At 43.5% G+C, this 21,035-nt stretch overlaps 1 protein-coding gene across 1 annotated transcript; it reads left to right on the plus strand.

Annotated features, from left to right (window-relative positions):
* Nucleotides 1–427: 427 nt before the first annotated feature.
* Nucleotides 428–20,581, plus strand: LGI2 (leucine rich repeat LGI family member 2). The gene is made up of 8 exons (XM_085223369.1): nucleotides 428–687; nucleotides 837–908; nucleotides 4,571–4,642; nucleotides 7,996–8,067; nucleotides 8,591–8,662; nucleotides 9,661–9,830; nucleotides 13,951–14,115; nucleotides 16,674–20,581. The coding sequence occupies exons 1-8, from the start codon at nucleotides 506–508 to the stop codon at nucleotides 17,489–17,491; spliced, it is 1,623 nt and encodes a 540-aa protein (XP_085079495.1). The 5' UTR covers nucleotides 428–505; the 3' UTR covers nucleotides 17,492–20,581.
* The last annotated feature ends 454 nt before the right edge of the window (nucleotides 20,582–21,035 follow it).

A 21,035-nucleotide genomic window follows, 5' to 3' on the forward strand; every position in this document is an offset into this window, starting at 1 on the left:
TTTGGAAAAGAGAGTCATTGCATTAGTAGAAATGATGGTGATAACATTCCAGAGTAACACAAGGAGCCGTTCTCAGCTAGGAATCAGTGTTTTCCACACCACAACTACTGAGAAGACCATGCCCTTATACATACAGCACTTGTGCATGCTCCTGTGCACCCCATGCAGACCCCGCAGACGTACTGCGATCCTCTGAAGTGCACATCGCACAAACCATCCTTCCGACCCCAAACGCTTTCCTCGTTCAACAACTTCCGAGAAGTAATTTCTGTGTCAGCCCTCGGGGCATTCCTAACAGCTCCGCTGCCTCAAAGCACAGCCTCCACTCCCCATCCCCACAGCCCGCTCGCGAAGCAGCACGGCCGGCACCCCGCCCCGGGCCTGCCCGCAGCCCCTGCCCGCCGTTCCCACGAGGGGGGCGGGCCCGCAGCGCGGGGCGGTGCCGCGCTGATGTCAGGGCGCGGGAGGCGGCGGCGGGCGGCCGGCGGGCAACGGCGGCGCGGGCATGGCGGGCCCGCTGCGGCTCCTGGCGCTCTGGGCCGCCGCGCTGCTGCTGCCGCCGCCGCCCGCCGCCCCGCGGAGGCCGCCGCCGCGCTGCGCGCCGCCCTGCAGCTGCTGGAGAGAGTCGGCGCTGTGCGTGGGGGCTGCCGGGGCGCCGCGCAGCCTGCCCGCCGGGCTCGGCTCGCTGTGAGTGCGGCGGCTGCGGGCGGGTCTGCGGGGCGCGGAGCCGGCGGTGCCGCTCGCTGTGACGCCGGGGTGCTCGCGGCCGGGACGCCGCGCTGGGGCTGCCGGCAGCCCGCGCTCGCTCAAACGTGGCTTTTCTCTCCCTCCGCCAGGAGCCTGGTGAACGGGACCTTCTCCGAAGTCAAGGACAGGATGTTCTCCCACTTGCCCTCCCTGCAGCTGCTGTAAGTATCGCACTGAAGCATCTCGTTAGCGCCCTGCTCGCCGCTCCTCGATGTAGTTACGGGGGCGCCTTTAGGAGGAGAGGCAGCAGGTAAAGCCACAGCCGGTGCATCTTGATGGCACAGCCGACGTTTGGTAATCCAGGCGTGAGTTTTCTGTATTGCTACAGCATCGTGAACCAGTTCATAAAACGTGTAGTTATGCGCTAAAGGAGAAAAAGTGTTATCTGATGTCCTAAATTCCACTTTGAGTTTCAGCTTAAAGAAGCTGAGGGCAGTGTTTCCCCCTGGAGCCACGTGAGCGCCGTCCCCCCGCTCAGGTTGTGTCCGTGAGCCCAGTTTTGTGTCGGTGACTCCTGCGTCCCTTCGGGACATTGCGGGGCAGTTCAGCGCGGCACGGGACGTGGCTGCTGGGGACAGGAGGATCCCCGTGCCCACCCGAGGAGAGCAGCGTGTGCGCTGCCTGCAGCACGACTGAGGTTTGGCACCTGGCCTCCAGGGCGGCCGGCCCCTCCAGTGCCTCCCAGCGCTCCCTGGTGACCTTGGGTCAGTCCCATGGTTGTGCCCACACTGCAGTCGTGTGCCTGCAGCTCGAGTAGTGTTTCCCGTGGGCTTTCATCCAACTGTCCTGGGAGGCAGGAGTAGGGCAGCACAGAGATATGGGTGCCTGTACAAGCTGCACAACCCCAGCTTGGTACACCTCACCCTGGAGGGACTGGGTTACTCCCAAAGTAAAGGGGTGCTCTGTGGAAAAATACGGTGAGAAGATGTATGGCTTGCCAGAAATAGAGGCTGAGTGCTTGCCACAGAGAAATCAGTTAAAACTGGTCTTGACAAGAGATAATCCCAAAGGGCATCTGGTCATGGAGTGTCCTGGTGCTCCTGTGCTCCCTTGCCTTGTTCTGGAGGGTCTGGCTCACCATCCAGGGAGAGAGACGTCACCTTGTGAAAGACACTGCAAAGAGGTGGGCAAGGTGAGGGATGGAGGCCTGCAGGGCTGGGACTGCCTTCTTGTATGCAGCATTGGTGAGGCCACTGTTCAAGTACTGTGCTCATTTTTGGGCCCCTCACTACAAAGAGGATGTTTTGTTGCTCAAATATGTGCAGAAGAGCAACGAGGCTGGTGAAGGAACTGGAAAACAAGTTATGGGGAATGACTGAGGGAACTGGGGCTGTTGGGTCTGGCAAAGAGGAGATGAGGGGAGACCTCATTGCTCTCTGCAACTATCTCAAAGGAGGGTGCAGCAAGGACTGTGCCAGTCTATTTTTTCTGGTGACAACTGATGAGATGCAAGGAAACGGTCTCAGGTTGTGCCGGGGAGGTTTAGATAGGACATTAGGAAGAATTCTTCACAGAACGGGTGGCCAGGCATTGGAATGGGCAGCACGGGGAGGTGGTAGAGTCGACATCAAATGAAGTGGTTAAGAGATCTGTGAGTGAGGCACTGAAGGATGTGTTTTAACAATGGAACTCGATAGGTCAGGTTGATGGTTGGACTTGGTGATCTTGAGTGTCTTTTCCAACCTAGATGACTGTATGATTGTAAGGCCTGAGGATCTGAGTCTTCACAGGTTCTGGCTCACCTTTGGCCAGGTACCATGAAGGTATTCACTTTCATTAGCACCAGGCAGTGGAGTCTGAGATGAGGTAGTTGGTTAGCTTGAATTTTATGGTGAGAGGATACAGTAAGCAAGAGCAAATAGAGCAATTAACCACTTCATTTCTAAATATAGTTATTCTAATGTATGCTAATGGAAAAATGGCAATTACTGTTGTGCTAACGTTTTCTCTAGTAACCTTTCTCACGTGAAAAACTTGCCTGGGAAAGGAAAGACTGGTGACCTCCAGCCCCCTTTTTGTTGAAAGCACAGATCAGGACTAAAAGCATAGCATGGTCCTACTGTGCCTGCTCCTCAGAGCAATAGAGGATTTACCCCAGAGTGTTTGAGCGTAACCGAAGTCCAAACCAAAGCTTTAGGAGGAGCTCATGACCAGCACAGAGCCCTGGACAGAAGACAGGAGGACTTTGTAGGAAACAGCAGGACCTGTGCTATTTGGAATGGAAAGAGATGAACCTGCAAGTGGTTTGAGAAATATGGTGGGTGTGAAATGGGAGATGGGGAATCTGTTTTGGTTTGGACAGTGGTAGCAGGAGGAGGGAGGAAGAGAGGAAGAGCAGATGAAAGCAGATGAAGGTTACTTCTTCTCATTAGATGTGGTGGATTTCCAGGAGGAAACATTGAGCTAACAGGGGGGAGGATCAGCTGGAGAAAGGCAGAAGTTGCCCTTTTCATTTCTGTTGCAGTGCAAAGGGTTTGTAACCACTACCATCATCATCCCAGCCCCTGACAAATTTTGTTGGTCAGCGTAATTTGGGAGTTCAAACAGAAGAAAAGGAATGATTAAATGATGAAAAATTAAACACTGCATGGAGCACTGTTGTATGTCAGGACTGAATCTTCAGTCACAGTAGCCATGGTGAAGCAGTAATGCAATGATTTCTTTTTGATTGCAGCCTGAATCTTTCTTAGATTTGTACAGAATAATTTAAGAAGTATTTGTCTAGCATTAACATAATAACCCAGGATCACAGGGAAAGTTTGTATTTTGTGTTCATTAGTCTTAAAAACTAATTTTAGTAAAATGCCTAAAACCATACAAAAGGAGGATTAATAAGTTACTGTAGTAAAGCAATTCGTGCAGACATGTTCACTCATAGCTGAAAATTCAGAAGTTTTACTAAAAATGATTTATTTTGAGTAACATTTGATTTTTAGACTGGATGAAAAGTTTTGCTGTTTCTTCAAACGAGACTGCCATCTGTGCCTTGACCGTAGACACTGGAGGTGTCTTGTGCTCCTTTGTGCTCTCATACAGCAAAGAAGGAGCTTTGCTGGCCAAGCTTTTCTGTAGCTTCCTTCTCCCTAACCTCGCTGTCCTGGCTCAGGTGATGGCTGCTCAATGCAGCTCTACCACATTTTGACCCTCAAGTTCCCAGAGGAGGCAATGCAGCACCAGGAGCCCTTCTCCTTGGTGTATGCAGACACAGAGTTATGCTCCCCAGAAACAGCATGGCTTTTTATCTCTGACTGTTCAGGCACGTCTCAGTTTGCAGCTGACAATCGGGTGGTACATAATGGGTGCTTTCCTCCCACACTGCAGATCGAGCTTGGGGCAAGTCCCTTGTGAGCTGAAAACAGGTGAGCCCCAATGCACCAAGACTGCTTAACTGAAAGCTGGTGCTTGTACAAAAGGGCTTACTACTTCTCAAAGCTTGGGAGTAACACTGAGATGGCCTCTGGAAAATTTTCACTGTGGCTTGAGGGTTGTGGGCACCTGCGATCCGCACACAGCAGACTTACTCTGAAAGGACAGCTTGTCCTACTTAGGGGACAAAGCAATCCAGGGCTAGGCTGCATTTAGCCAAGGTGAATGGTGCAGTGAACATATTTCCTGGGGAGTGGTGGACTTTAACTAGCACCGCATTATGCCTTTGATTTTTATTTTTTATAGACCATTCCACAATATTTTATGTGTGCTGCATTGGTGGGGCAGTATGGACTTGTCACTAAGATGGGTTTGGTCACAGTCAATAAACACAACTGGCATAATCCAGTGTGTCAACTTTTAATATGCTTTCCCATTGCCTGCTCTCTGTTTTCAGCTTGCTGAACTCAAACTCCTTTACTATTATACGAGATGATGCCTTCGCTGGTCTCTTCCATCTAGAATACCTGTAAGTTTGGTATTTTTGTATTCACCTGACCGTTATAAATCAAGGTGTTTTGATAAGTTACCAAGACTCCTGCTGTGGAGTCTTACTCTTTACTGTGATTACCAGAAGCAGGGGAGATGGATGATGGATTGATGTTCCATTTCTGTGCAAATGTCCTTTATGGTTGCTCACCATTTTTCAGAGGTTGCAGTGGATTTTTAGTATATGCTGTGAGTGCAAGATGGCTCTGTGTAATTACAGTACACTGAAAAAGCGTTGCGGAGCAAGAGCTTGTCCTGGCTTCACAAAACAGTGCCATCACTTTCAAGGAGTTTGGATCTCAGGAGAGGTGGTGAAGCCTCCCGTGGCCTGCTGACAGCCTGAGGAGGAGTTGCAGGGCGTTGGTGTACTGCCTGGAACAGCCCTGATTACCGTACTGATCTTCTTTCCCCAACTTTTCTCTTCAGCTTTGTCTTTGTTCTGACATTCCATTTAATGTCTGTGGCATTCTTTTTTTTTATATTATAAATAATTACGAATATATGAATATATCAATATATATTTCATATAAGAGAAATTATTGTAATTATTTACATTATTATTTAAATTTATTTTAACTTTCCTTTTCTGAACTTAGTTCACTTCTCCATTGATTTTTACGTTATCTTCATTTCCCGATCTTTTTTGTTTTCTTTTTTTAGGTCACCTTTTTTTCTTTTAAAAAAAGTAGTAGCCCTGGTACCAGGTTGTCCTCACTTCATACTCCAAAGGACTGCCATTTCTCTGTGTTACCGGACACGAGCTGGTATGTTCTAAACTCTGAATATGATCTGAAAGAAAGTTCATCTTTCCACCCACCTTTCTGTGCTGAAAGGTTGCTGTGGAAGACATTTGCCTTTGTCTAAAGGAAGACCAATGCTCATAAAACTGACTCTTGCTAAAGTCCTTCAGGTAAGTAGGATGAAGTCGGGGTGTATTGAGGACTAATGGTCTAATACAGGAGAAGCAGCCAGTGGTAGAATTAGCAGACAAGGAATAGAGGATAATTGTATGTGACTTATGTTGGAATCCACGATTCAACTACATCTAGATTTTTGAGCGAGAGTTATCTAATCATTCTCTTTTACATGTGTCTACAGGAAAAGAAAAAAAAAGTAATTTGCAGAATGCAGGTAAAAAGGAGGAAAAGAAAACCCTGCAAATATTTTTAAGTTGTTTCAGTGATGACTTGCTTAGGCTTTGAAGTGCTGATGAGTCTAAATGGAGCCTTGCCACAACAACATGCACTACAATAGCTGTTTCACTGGTATTTGTGGCCAGACCTCTGTTTGAAAGAAGAGACCTCTGTTCCTCCTCATCTCATTTAAGGGACAATTTCTGTCCCTGGCTGCTAGTTGCAAACCAGGGAATAGAATTAAGACTGGGAAAGCCTTGGAGATTCAATTTCTTTTAATAACAGCCAACTAACTGGTCTCAGTTAATGGTTGTGGTCATCCTCCCAGCTGAGTCCCCAGGGCACTTCCTCTTGCAGCAAATCTCACCTGTGCCTTTTGGGAACTGTACATGAGTCAGTGGCCTTTCTTTTCCTTTTTTTTTTTTCTTTTTTTTTTTCTTCCAGCTGTGCAGGTGGTAACATCATTACAATTGTAATAACTCATGTCTCTCAGTTACCAATGATCAGACCTTACAGAGAGGAAGACACTGCAGATGAACACGATCAAGGCTCTTTGCGTACCGAGCAGTTTCCAAATGAAGAGCAGCAGGGGAGCAGCTGCAGCAGATACCTGTATATCCCTTAGCAGGAGTGGCTCTTGTGCTGTGTCACACTGCATTCACAAAGCTGATGATGGTATTTCATGCACCTTTAAATCTACCCAGCTATGTTTGCAGAGTCTGGACAAAAATGTCTGATAAAGGTGGGAGCTTTGCTGGCGTTCCCAGGGAGCAGCCCTTTGAGGCTGGGTTTGGTTGCAAAGGAATCCAGCAAGTTTACTGACTCCCAGCCCAGATTTCCACATCTTGTTGCACTGTGTTCAGTGTTTATTTGCACTGTCTGACAAGCTGGCTGTGTACTGGGTACTGTGTCAGGGAGCACTGTGGCTTTGTGCTCTGTGCATTGAATTCATGTCTCCAAGCTGCCTTGTAACTGAGTGTGGTTGACCCATAACTGACACCCTCCATTCACATGCAGTACTTCATCATCTGCATCCTTCGTGTGCAGTGAAAATGCCAGTCAACTCATGAAGGATTTTGGCTCTGTTCAAACAGAGCTGTTGTCATCTCCTGCATTCCACTGCGGGCTGCAGCCCCTTCTTGACTCGCTCAAGAAATGACATTGACTCACAACATTTTTCCTCTGCCTTCCTGAATGGCAAACAAGGGCCTGTAAAGGGGAAAGAGATACTCTTGTCTCATAAACTGTTTTTGAAGTCAGTATGCAGCTTTCTTCATCCAGATACAGCTGTACCATGCAATATCTTGATGGCCACCTGGCTACAGCCACTTTGCAGAACCGATGGTGTATTTATGGATGTGTCCTCAAATGCTCTAGGTGCAGGATGCTCAAATGTCAGCACTTTTTCTAAGTGCTGACATACAGTCAGGATGAGCAGCATACTCCTGCAATTGATATGTGGCTATCAGTTCTCCCAGCACGCAAGGCTGTGACTTGTGTGTGTTAAGGAACCCTGCAGAGGTGATGTCCTGGCTGGAGAGTACTGGACCATAGCAGCAAGAAGACAAAAGGCTTTCAGCAGAGGTCTTGCCACATAGGCAGACTTTGGGCTTGGAATGCCAGTATATTGCTGGGGTTCATGTGACAGCAGTGACTGCAGCAGAGAGCCTTCTGGTTCTGTGGGTGTGAAGGTGGCACTGCATATGTGCAGCCCTCTGGCTGTGGGCACCACCCCTTCAGTCACGAACTCGCAAGCAGTGTCCATCTGCACCCTGCAGAACCCTGGCATCTCTGTGCTGCCCTGTCATTTCAGTATTTAGGTTGTTGTTGAGGAAGGCAGGACTTGAGCTTTTAAGTCCATCTCAGAAGTCTCTCCTACCCAAGTCTCTTTCCTCATACAACACGTTTCACAAGAATTAAACAACAAATAATGGTTTTTGCTTTGCTCGCTTTGTTTCTCTGCTACCGCATATTTGTGCCACCTGCTCTCCCTTGTGCTACCCACTTCACTTCTTGCAGTACACCAGAGGAAAGGTGACAAGGCAGTGTGACCAACTCCACTGAGACTTCCCTGTCTAAGTCTGAAGGGGCTACGCAGGAGCCTGCAGAGTTTGACGGACATAGGATAAAGCACTGATGGTGCTCATAATGTTACTTAAAGTCTTCTAAAGTACTTTCTTTTTTTTTTTTTTCTGCTTAGATTCATCGAAGGAAACAAAATAGAAACTATATCAAGAAATGCATTTCGTGGCCTTCGAGACCTGACCCACCTGTAAGTTATTTAACACTTAGTAATTTGTACTGGAGTACAGCTCTTCCTTGCAGACAGATGGTTTTCAAGCCAACACCTCTGACTATTGGTAATGTGCCTTCTATAAATTAAGAAGTGACCTTTAAAAAATGCCTGCTCAGGCAGCACTGCAGCACATCCAGCTGCCTGTGCATGCTCGTGCACAGCCCTTGCCTGTGGGTGCTGCCACTGTGGTGTTATGTACTTGTAGTTAACATTCCTCTTTTTCTCTAGCATATTCAGTCATTGATCTCTGTTACATTTCATCCAATATAACAGCTTTATATGTTTTACTCCTGCGTCAGCTTCATATTCTTTGAGGAATCACCATTCTTAAATAAGTATAATGAATGCATGCGTGTTGCGGGTAGTTACTAACAATGCTGGTGACTGGACAGTATCCCATAATGAACATTTTGTAGGTGAGTTCAGACTTAGCAGGTGTCAACAAGATGATATAACAGATGATGTAACAATGATACTAAGCTCTAACTTTCTTTTCTAGTTCTTTGGCAAATAACCATCTGAAAACTCTGCCAAGGGATGTCTTCAGTGATTTAGATTCTCTAATTGAACTGTAAGTAATGAATATCTTTCTGTTGACCTCCTGCTACTATCACTCTGTTGCTCTGTGGTTTAAGTTCTGCATTTGTGTGGTGCTGTGTATGTAAATGTGCACTTTGTTGTTCTGTCTTTTCTCATTTTAATATTATTTACTTGATGGACTTCTCCAAAATGATTGCTGTTTCTCAAATCACTGATTTGAGAAACAAATGTTTTGCATATTTTTTTTTAGTGGAACAGACAATTAATTTTATGACAGCAATTTCTCTGAATAGTTTTTCCTGTTAATGTTGCAAGTATTCCATGAGATTATTTTAGTCGAAGGCATTAATTTACAAATATACTTTTTCATGCTGTTGTAGCATATTGCTGTCTTATTGCCAGTGTTTTCATGGATAGCTATGCTGCTAGTCAGCTTCCCCTGTTTTTGGCCTGGCTCTCTCAACTAAAGATTGTAGGCCACAAGAATTGCCATAGGATTGAAGACCAGGCACGTTAGTAGGGGCATGTTAGTTAAGCTGACTAGACTCCACATCAGGAGTGACTTTAAAAATACTAGCCTCACATCTATATTTACTTCTGCACAGAAGTTATACCAGCAAGACCACCCTGCTCAGGGTGCCTGGGTAGTTCAGTGAAGGAGTGGGATTTGTCTGTGTCAGCAGTAGATGATGGGATGCAGACTTGCAGCAGACAAGCGCTCTGAGGATTTATTGTGCTATAGTCCTAATCCTATGAAAACTTATAAACAGGAGTGACTTTACATGAATCACAGTGCTTTTATTACTAGCATTATACCTAGGCTTATTTCCTAGACTGAAACTTTTTCTAGAGTCAACACTTTGGTGAAGGAGTGTAGATATTAAAAGCACGTTAAGAAGTCTTTTCTCCTCTCATTTCAAAAACATACCAGAGTTACATTTAAGTTCATTATGTCAAGGTGCTAACAGTTCTGTAAATTCATATTGCTATCAACCTTTTCAAATATGTTTATTTTTGTGTGTTTTTTAGAGATTTAAGGGGAAATAAATTTGAGTGTGACTGCAAAGCCAAGTGGTTGTTTTTGTGGTTAAAGATGACAAATTCCACTGTTTCTGATGTCCTGTGTATTGGTCCAGCAGAATATCAGGATAAGAAGTTAAATGATGTGACAAGTTTTGATTATGAATGCACCACTACAGGTATTCAGAATGTACATTTCTAAGCACACTACAAATAGTTAAATATCAGAGGTGTATATTACACTATTTCACCTCTGTGAGCATGACATGGTGGGAGGAGAAAAAAGGGTAACATACAAAGCACTGTGGAATACTAGAACAAGCATAAAATGAGAAAATTACATTTTGAAGCCAAAGTACAGTTTTTACTGAGATTAAGTGATAATGGGAGAAGAGTTGGGAATAGCCATATTCTTAAAGTCTCGATTAGGACTTGCTAGTGACGTAATTTTCATCACAGCATGCATTCTGTTGTATGGAATAAGGCCATATAGTTATGTCAGATGAACTTCCTAAAATCTTTTTTGCTTCACAGAAAGCAATGAAGAGAAGTTCAAATGATTTGGCTGTATCTGCTATCTTTATTCAGAGGACCACAATTTAATATCACCAAATGTGGCAGCAGTACTGCCAGCTGTTCTTTATGGTACTCCATTAAATTGGAGATAAATGTCCAATAATATTCTGAGTACTGTCTTGTTTAGGATCTTGATTTTTATTTTAGGTAATGTAAAGCATGCAGACCGAAGTGAAGAGACACTTGCATGTGGGTATGCTTATATTTCATGACCAGATAGCAGCAGTTGCCTGTATTTAAATGTAGTCACATCATACAACTGAGAATATCAGCTGCAGGTATTGTTTTCATGTTTCATGTATATGATGTCAGCACTTTATTTTTTCTTTTCTATACAGTAATATCAGGGGCATTCAAGTTCTTTCATCTGTCATCAAATCAGTCTTCATCATTAAGAGACAGTAGAGAAATTTTATATTACTAGTAACATAAAACAAAGTTTTGGGACATGATATGAATGGTAATCCAAGGGCAATATTTAAAGGGAAAGAGAATGAATTAAAAATTAAAAAATATGTCAGAAGAGCAGCAGGGATAAAGCATGATAACGTGCCACATAAAAGGATGTCAAATGCAGGTGACCAATGTAGCTTAGAACTTTGCCCAGGTTACTGTGTCTGTAAATCCATGGAGGTGCAGAAATGAGGTGTAAAAGTAAGCTTCATTTCATTTCAATCTAATTTAAGAAATTGCACAGCACTGACAGTATGGGAAAACAAGCCTTACCTTCCTGGTCCTCAGACCTAAATTAACCTCCCTATATTGTGTAATTTCTTTGCGTCTAGATAGCTGACATCTAGATAGGAACTGAAATGGCTACAGGCTAAATTAATCCATAAAGTTAGTCTCTTTGTCTGCTATAAATGAAATTTCACTGAGCAAAAGTGTAACATCACGTGCTGTAGATTTTGCTGGGAAGCTAAGGTGTTATGTGGTGCAAGGATTGCACAGCAAATGTTTTTATTCAAAGGCCACCTGTGTTCTAGCCGTGGGCATATGGATATAACATACTCTTCAGATACTAAAAGATGTTTTCCAACCAAACAAGGACACTGTGCCTAACCTGTTTGGCCTGGGAGCAGACAGCAACCTGGAGCTTAGGTCTGTAGCAAAGGCGTAGGAGCAGTGGGGCCTCAGCATCCTTACAGAGCATCTGAGAGGGATAGCATTCATATAACAGACTATCAAATAGAGTATACATGTAAGTCTTCAGGACTGTGTCATCTCAGACAGCATCATGTTCCATGCATTGAACCAGTGGCTACCTTGCTCCGAGCTGCAGCCCTGCAGTGGACTTGCTGGTGGCCTATGGTGTTTGACCACAACTGCCTTTTCCTTCTCTGCCCTTGCTTCCTCCAGATCTGGAGGGAGACAAAATGTGCCCACATTCATTCCCTGAGGACTGGTGTGTTCAGCATGACTGGGTGTAGGACGTGGTAATGAAGGAGTTTGCTTGATGAAGAGTTTTCTCGTCAGCTCCATTGGCTCATTGCATCTGCTGAACTGATGCAGTGGTGACAGAAAGGGAGATATAAAGACATGCTGCCAAATTAAAGAAAATCCAGAGAATGAAATACTTGGTCACTTACTGTGAAAATTACTGGCAGTGCCTGTGACCTGTACTTCTAACTCTTTCAGTTGTACCATCTTGTCTTTCCCATTTCCCACAGCTTGCATCATGAAACAGGTTAATCCATTTCACTTTGGGTTTTTTGTTTGTTTGTTTGTTTTTATTTCTCCTACAACTATATCCAGCGGCACTGTGGTTTGGTTATAAGCCCCTGAGGGATGTACTTACTTTCAGGAGACTTGAAAACAGTTACCTTTAAGGTAACTTTAAGGCCTAAATTTTTGCCTTTAAGGCCTAAATTTTTGGCAAGCCTGATGTATCAACATCTCTTTAGTGTGTAACTATGTTCCACATTAGTCTGGTATTTATGGCTTGGTTTACTATTTTTTTCTTGATTGTGTTTGGTTTAGTTACCCATTTTTAGTCATCCAGTGACATAAAGAGCCCGATGACAGGTACAAGTAAAAATAGCAGTGTTAACACTGAATCATTTCTGAACAAGCAACGGATTTTAACTCACAAACTGGTCTGTTTTAATTTGCAGATTTTCTCAAAGTGCTTCAAAACTGTTGAAATATCTTTTTCAGTATTAGAGCTATGCTTCTTTCCCCTCAAGATTTTAAAAATATTTCAATTTTCTGTGACTACATCTGTTTCTGTTCCATCCTTTGCTACCTCTTATGATTTATCACTTACTTCTACTTTCTGCAAAATTTGTTGTTGATCTTCCCCAGTCTTTTTGTTTTTCCAGTGGAAATGAAGGTACCTTTCTTGTTTTCCTATTTGCACTGCTGTGTCAATCCCATGATCTGTCTGTAGCAGTCCCCCAAAGAATAGTGACTGTTGTTTCTGTTGCAGCTCTGGAACCTGTTGTGTTTGCGTGATGGTTGTCATCTGTCTTTGTTCTCCAGAAGTGTAACTCCTCAAGAGCAAAAGCTTTCATGCATGCAGAGAGAAAGAGTTCTTAATTGAAAAACGAGTATTTCTTAACATGCCAGACTGAGGGACCGGAGTGAGGACTTGATTAGAATTTCACCAAAATCCCTGAATGCTCAGGGCCTTCAAAAGTAGGAGTGAATGGTGGAAGCATGTAGCAAATGAAACTTGAAGCAGGGCAGTGTCTGGTTCTCCAGAGAAACTCTGTGTTAGTGGAATATTCATTTCCTTTTCTGAATGCTTATATCTACACATAAATTCCATGCAGGTCTTCTGGTACCTCCTAGACCAAAGCACCTTATAAGTGCTGGCTTTTCTTTGTCAACTCTGCTATATTTATTTCTTTTTCTGATAATGATGACTTCGCCAAGCTATTAGGCCAAATATAAAATTCAGGGTTTCCTTTTTTTGCCCCAGACTGGCTCTGTGCTGACTACTGACTTAGCTCAATGTGAATTTTAGGACTAAATCTGCAGGCACTTGGCTTTTGAGCAAAAATCTTGAACTTTGCACTGGTCTTTACAGGTTGCTCCAACTCCTCAGTCTTAGTATTTAGATTAAGTTTTCCACTGGATAGTAATTTGAAGGTTGGTTGTATTTTATGCTTAAACTACTTTACAATGCCCCATAAAACGCTACGTTAACTGAGATTTTGATTACACCATTTTATCTATCGTCTAGCCAAAATGGGGTTATCCCCAGGCAAACTTCAGATATTATTTCACTTTCTGCCTGGTTTAGCGTAACACAAATTGCTAGTGATTAAATTTGCATGTCTTAAGAAGTTATTGGACTTCAGCTGGAAGTTGCTGGCTCTCAGCTTGAAAGTGATTCTACCAAGGCCATTTGACTTGATGGGAAAGCAACTTCCAGCTGTGGGGAAAGGGTCTTCTCTTTGACAGCATGTGACTGTTTGAATGTATCCTGATTTCAAGGCTACCAGCCAGCCTAGCTGGAAAATTGAAATTCTGACATTATTTACCTGTTTGATGTCCTTTATGTCCTTTACAACTCTATTTCCAGAGGACAGTTTAGGGATGCTTAAAGCAAGAAGACGCTTTCCCCTGTTCTGCATGGCTAACATGAGCACTGACACTTCCATCTTAGGCTTATATAGAATTCAGAATATATCACTCATTTGCTGTTTGTAATCAGCAACTACTTACTTTGCATTTTCAGCAAGAATGTATCCTAACTGTTGTAATGTACTTTTTTAGATTTTGTTGTTCACCAGATTTTGCCCTACCAGTCAGTGTCAGTGGATACATTCAACTCTAAAAATGATGTATTTGTAGCCATTGCACAGCCCAGCATGGAGAACTGCATGGTGCTCGAGTGGGATCATATTGAAATGAATTTCAGGAGTTATGACAACATCACAGGTAATTAACTCTGGGATTCTACGTGTTGATGAACTATTGGCAATTCACAAAGAAGGTGAGATTCATAGATGGGAGCAGTTAGTTTTCATCCTACGTCAATGTTGAAATTAGCCAATTAAAGTGTGCAATATTTGGACGTGAATGAGTAGTCCACCTTGTTCTTACATGCATGTTTAACCTTGCTGTAGCACACAGACTAGGCTTTTTCAGTCTGAGCTTGTAAATTGTTCTGACGCACAACTACTTCCTGTGAATGGAACATGATGGCCCAGCTCAGATACTCGCTGCCTGAATCACACTGTAACTTAAAGGATAGGTTAAGGGAGCCCTTGCTGTTACCAAGTACATGCAAAAAGAAAAAGAAGATAAAAATATTCTACTGCATGTAGAAGGAAATGGGTCTGAAGGGTGCATTAGACAGGCTAGGCTTATTTCATAGCTGAAGAGAACATAGATATATCAAAACCATGGCTGTTAATTTAACAACTGTATTGAAAAGCCTCCATGTTTTACAAAAACGCTGAATTTGCATGAATTTGGCCAGATTACTTACCAAACAAAAAACCAGTGTTGATGTCTGGTTACTTTCTAATGCTAACAACCATTCTGTTCGAATGACGCTGGCAGTGCTGTATGGAGCTCAGTCACAGAATCGCAGAATGACTGATATGGGAAGGGACACCTGGTTCATCTGGTGCAGTTCCCTGCTCAAGTAGGGCCACCTAAAGCATGCTGCTCAGGAGAACTGTCTGCAGCAGGAACAGAGTCTTTAGATCTTGGTCATACAGCATTCTCTTTCCCTCCTATTTCAGCCTGTTGGTTCTGAAAACTTAAGGGCTAAATTTATCCATGGACCATCCTTCTCTTCTGTTCTTTGCTTTGTTAATTGATTATTTTTTCACTTTCAAGTTTTGGAAGCAGAGTATACTGTGTTCTCATCTGGTGTTCTGAGGTGTCTGCAAAGACAGCAAACACAATCTTGTTCAGGCCAGCTGTGTGTCACTTGGGAAAGTTAACAACATTCTACTTCTGTGTCAGGAAATTTTGGAAATGAAAAAAAATTGCATTCTTAGGTTTTCATTGTGTTTTGGTAGATCAAGGGCAAATAAATACCAGTGAATTTAATTAAGAAGTAGATAGGCCAAAGGTAGCTAACAGAGCTCTAGAAGAGCTCTGGAAACGAAGCTGAGAGTCATTTCCAAAGTTCATCTTCCTGTGAATGATGTAGTTAGAAGACATTTCTCCTCAGGACTTTTTCCCTACCTCCATACCCAGAACATGCGTCAAAACTCGTTTCTGAAATGACTCTCCTGCATTCCTAGGAGGCCCCAGATTAAGCTCTGTACTCTGAAATGTAAGTGAGCTGGAAAGCTCAAGCATTCATAGAGCCTTTTGTGGAGCCTAAGGAGCATTTGCAGGGCTCAGGAGCAAGCTATCCACTCTGTGGGCAGTTTTGCTACTAGCTATACGCTAATCTGCGTTTAGCCCTTTATAGCATGGGCTCATGGCTCTAAACCAGTTGTTGAGATTGTGTTTATACTCAGCATGTAGAGAAATAGATGCTGCTATTCACTCCTAAAGGAGATATCTACAGGCTAGGTAAAATCTTTGCTAGGGTATTCTTCGACTAAATTAGACCAGAAAGAGACTGGATGGTCAGCTCAAGTATTCCTGTCTACACTGCAGATATCTTATGGAATTCAAGATGAATCCTACCCCTCCAGCATTATTGGCTCTGGAAGGATGATAGTTCATCACAGGCCAGCTGTAAAACAGCAGTGGGTAGGGGTCATCTATGGTGTCAATACGAGTCTGTTGAAATGACTGCAGCAGAGCAAGTACAGAGGAGTCTGTGCAGATGTGGTTCTACATAAACTGTGTTTCAGAGAAGACTTCCTTTGCTGCAACAGATCATTTCATATAGTTTGGCTATTACCTTTTAGTGTAGATTTTGTCTAGTGACTTGAGATTATAAAATTGATCATAGCTGCAGTAGTCCTAAATATTCTGAGTTTAACATAATCTAAAATTTCAGGAATACTTAAATACTTATAAATCTAACCCTGTTGTTTGTTCTTTTTCATCTTGCTGTCAGGGGCTATATCCACAATATTTCTACTTTCAGTAGCAAAAAGCTGGCTGTGACTCTTCAAGAAAAACAGAATATATTTCATTTTTCTGGTTAAACCAGAAATACAGATATCTCATGAATAAAAGAATTTCAAGATCTTGCTGAGTCAAGAGATAACTTGTTATTTTGAGTAATAAAAACTGGATCAAGTAATTGTTTTGGATAATAGGGAGTACATATTTGGACAGAGAAAAAAAACGTATTTTAGATAAAGAGGAACTTGCACACCTTGAGAGGTGTGATTTGAAGTCATCTGTCCGGTTGCTGGTGGGGAGGAAGCAAGAAAAGAAGCTCAGAGAGTGCATAGCAAAAGACAGATTATGAGATGAAGGTTTAGAAGAGCGAAGGTTGATATGGTGATGTCTCTGTGGCTTAAAGGGTGCTTTGTACTGTACTAACATGTGCTTCTCTTTTCTTTGGACATTAGGTCAGTCCATAGTGGGATGCAAAGCCATTCTTGTTGGTGACCAAGTCTTTGTGGTGGTGGCACAGCTCTTTGGTGGCTCACACATTTACAAGTATGATGAGAGCTGGACAAAGTTTGTCAAATTCCAGGATATTGAAGTATCTCGCATTTCCAAGCCAAATGATATAGAGCTTTTTGAGATAGACAGTGAAATGTTTTTTGTCATAGCAGATAGCTCCAAAGCAGGTTTGTCAACAGTGTACAAGTGGAATAACAAAGGATTTTACTCGTACCAGTCCCTTCATGAGTGGTTCAGGGACACCGATGCTGAGTTTCTTGATATAGATGGGAAATCGCATTTGATCCTCTCTAGCCGCTCACAGGTTCCCATTATACTCCAGTGGAACAAAGCTTCAAAGAAGTTTGTCCCGCATGGTGAAATCCCCAACATGGAAGATGTCCTCGCTGTGAAGAGTTTCAGGATGCAAAACAACTTGTACATAACACTCACAAGATTCATTGGGGACTCCAGAGTTATGAAATGGAATAGCAAACAGTTTGTGGAGATTCAGGCTCTTCCATCCCGAGGAGCCATGACGCTGCAGCCTTTCTCCTTTAAGAATAATTACTACCTAGCCCTGGGAAGCGACTATACCTTCTCCCAGATATACCAGTGGGATGGTGAAAAAAAGCTCTTTAGGCTTTTTAAAGAAATCTATGTGCAAGCACCACGTTCTTTCACAGCTGTGTCAACGGATCGAAGAGATTTTTTCTTTGCCTCTAGTTTTAAAGGAAACACACAAATATTTGAACATATAATCATTGACTTGAGTTTATGAAAAGCTGCTGGAATGAAATTCCTGTAGAATGACATTTATATACAAGCAAAACAGAGACCTTTCCAAGAACAGGGTGCACCTATGGAGTATGATGACATTTTGTGAACTTTTAAAACTTGCATATTAATCAGGGAGTGCATTTACTTGATTGCTGCATGACATGTCTGTTTTATATTTTTTCAAAGACACTTTGCAACCTGCAGCCATTCAGAGGAGAGTGCAGTGCATTAGCATTAATTTTGATATCTTAGAAAATGATCTGAATTCTATCCAGGAAAATACTGTAAATTGAGTATCTCATAGAGAAAGGGGCAAGGAAGCTGTACCATTTCTGTGCCAAAGCACAGAAATGCTTTTGAGTCTTAAACTAACATCTCAGTTAAAGGTTTTAAGATTAGAGGCAGTTCTTTATGGTTGCTGATGAATTGTAAAAGCAAATGGCAACATTCCAGAACGTGTTTTATTCTGGTTACTTGAGCCCTATTCGCAAAATCTGTGTCTATTTGTGTTTATAACAAGACCAGGAGGTTTTAACTCACTGCAGATGAGGCAGAAAGTCAAATCTGTTACTATCTTTCTTTTCTTAATCACTGTTTCAGCAATAAATTGTGCGTAGCAAATAGCTCAGCCCAGAGTACTTGGATGGCCAGGAAATAAAGGTATGTCACTTCCAGACTGTGTGATCTTAGTAAGTTAATATAGACAGAAAGTAACAGAGGTCTGGTGTGTGCCATGAATGAAAAGACGCAGATTGAGTCCACTTTGTGTACTAATAGGCATTCCAGAATGACCTAGCTCACACTCTTCTTGATGGTTCCAATAGACTCAGGGGTGTATTAGCAAGGAGATCAGTTGACTTATTCTTCCATGAGACACAGCTTAAACTGAGTCTGTAACATACATTCATGTTCTCCATGCTGCAGCTCATCCCTGTGCAGTGAGATGATTTATTCTCTAGAGCTCTTCCTCCAGCAAAGCTCACAAGCAATAAGTTCAGGTTTCATTCATCACAAGCTGTATCTGGGGAGTCCTTCTGGCCGAGGACCAGATATGACTTCACTATCACCAAATCTTTTGAAACCAGGGCAACTGGAGCTGTTCCAAGCTAGAGTGTTTTCTGCCTCCAAGATGAAGAGTTTCTTCTTGGTGACTCCAGGCTTTTGCCAGGTTGCCATGCTTCTGGAGGTCTTGCAGGTTAAACAGTAGGATGTGAACGAACCACATTGCTTTGGTTTTTTGGGTGGCTACAGACTAAGGCATTCATTCATCTTAAATAAAGCAGTCCTGGTGTGCACTGAGCCTCTGTCGGGATAGCAGCTGGCATCTGTTTTCCCGGAAAGGCTCTCTAATGTACTAACCACACAGCTGTACACAGAGGCTTTTTCTTTTTTCCATGTATAGATTATGCTTCTTTATGTTTTCATGTCGTGTAGCTTATCAAGTTATTTTCTCATGGATTTTGCTGCTGCATTTCTGCCTTGGTGCAAAAGAAGCAGAGCAAACAAAGCTTTCCTTTGTTCTTCCATATTTGAGAGCATCTCACCATCTCTGCTGTGTGAGCTTCACGTTTTTGCCTTGGATGTGTGAACATGGTTTACTACCAAAACCAGAGATGTTCTCACAGGTTTTCCCATGTCCAGGTTGAACAGTGCTGCAGATGAGGATTGTGCTGAAGGGCTCCCACGTGAAGTCACAACCAAACAGTGACTGGGATATCACAGCCTTCTCCAAGTTTTGCTGTGCTACACTGAAATAAAGTGTTATTATTGGCCTGTCAGAGATATAATTCATTTTATTCTGTTTTTAAATTACATGTTATTTTCTTCCTGTACAGTTGGTCATTTTGTTTTTATTTTTAATTGCATGGGCAATATCACCCATACAGCCTCTGAGGCACTGATTGGTGCTCTGCACTCCAAGTTCTAGCAACACCTCTCTTAGGATCAAACTAACAAAGCCACAAAAGTAAGAAATAGTTCACATGAACAAAACTTCTTACCATTTTCCTCATTAGCTCTTAAAAGCCTCTCTTCATACAGCCAGTACGACTGGCAAGCACTTCAAGTTGTGTTGTAGGAAGGCATTTTTTCTTTCCTGTCTAACGTGTTTAAATACAGTCACGTATTCTGGTGAGGAGGGGCACTTCTCAGCACTTTCTTTTAGGGCTCACTGCTAGTGCTATGCACTCATTGATGGCACTCATCCAAGAGCTAAAAGCTGGCTTAGAGAAATTGGATCTTGATATTTTCTATTTGAGGGGAAGCAAGAGGATGGTGAGAAAGTGCTTTTGTATCCAATACCAGGAGATTGTACTGTTGTGAGGAAGTCCAGGGGATTTGAGACTCGGCTATCAAGTTGAATTAAATTAAAATGGTCTCCACAGAGACGGGCTTAATAAAGAGGATGAAGTGATCAGCGGGAGCCTGGCTCGTTCGCATGGGACTAGGAGAAGAAAGTGGGGGAAATGAATGCTGCGGGCAGGCTGCCATGGGTGTGAGGGGCTCTGCTGGGGCTTGGGGAGCTGGGCTCAGCATCACGCTTCAGGACAGAGCAGGAGCTGTGCTACCTGTGCTGCTGGGTTAGTGCACAGAGTGAGGAGAAGATCCAGAGAGAGGATGGAACAGCACCAGTTGGTGGGAAAAAGGGGTCAGGGTAAATTCCTCAGGGCTTAACAGCATCTCATAGACTCGCTCTGCTCTTCCTGCTCCCAGGGTGAAGCAACCAAGCACCTAAATTCTGCCTTTCCAAATGCAACAACGGTTCTGTCCCCTGTATTCCGTAAAGCAATTGTTGCAAGTAGTGAATAATCTATGCGTATCCAGAATGGACTGCAGCTGTGAGAAAATCTCATGTGAGACAGGATGGCAGAACATCCCGCTGGTAACTTTTGACGTGTTCTAAAATACACACAATTCTGTAAAGAGCAGTAGTTGCTGTCAGCATGGGTTTAATGCAGTGTGCTAGCTGCAGTGGGAGCACATGAAGGCTGTGTACGCATTCGGCTCTTTTTAGTAAAGAGGTGATGTACTCCGTGCTACTGACATGTATGTACTCTTTAATCCATGAATAAAATGTAGTTACTGAGACTGACGGGGCTGTGCCGTCTTTGTTAAGCGTCCCTGAGTTGAGGTCGGGCACTCAGGACGGGCCCCGGCCGGATGCCAGCAGCCCGGGCCTTTCGTGAGCGGTGTGAGGGCCTGAGAGCCCGGGAGGAATGAAGTTGTCCTCTGCTCTCAGCTCTGCTCTTAGCTCTGCTCTTAGCCGAAGTTTCTGTGCCAGGCTAAGTCGGACGTGCATCCCCGGCCCGTGGTTTCCCCGCTGGCTCTTTCCTTACACCCCCTCTAGTGTTGCCGTGTGTGCACTGCAGCTGCTGCAGAGTCCCGCCGTTCGCATTGGAGGCATTTTTTTCCTTTCATCTTTTTTCCTCACCGCAGACACAAGAGATCCTCGTTTTCAAAACGTAAGATCCTTAACCAGGTTTCTTAAATGCGGAGTGGATGGGCACCAAACACTGAAATTAATCCACAGACTTTCACGTCTTTAC

This window comes from Meleagris gallopavo, chromosome 4 (assembly GCF_905368555.1).
Source record: "Meleagris gallopavo chromosome 4, MGAL_WU_HG_1.1, whole genome shotgun sequence".
Taxonomy (NCBI): domain Eukaryota; kingdom Metazoa; phylum Chordata; class Aves; order Galliformes; family Phasianidae; genus Meleagris; species Meleagris gallopavo.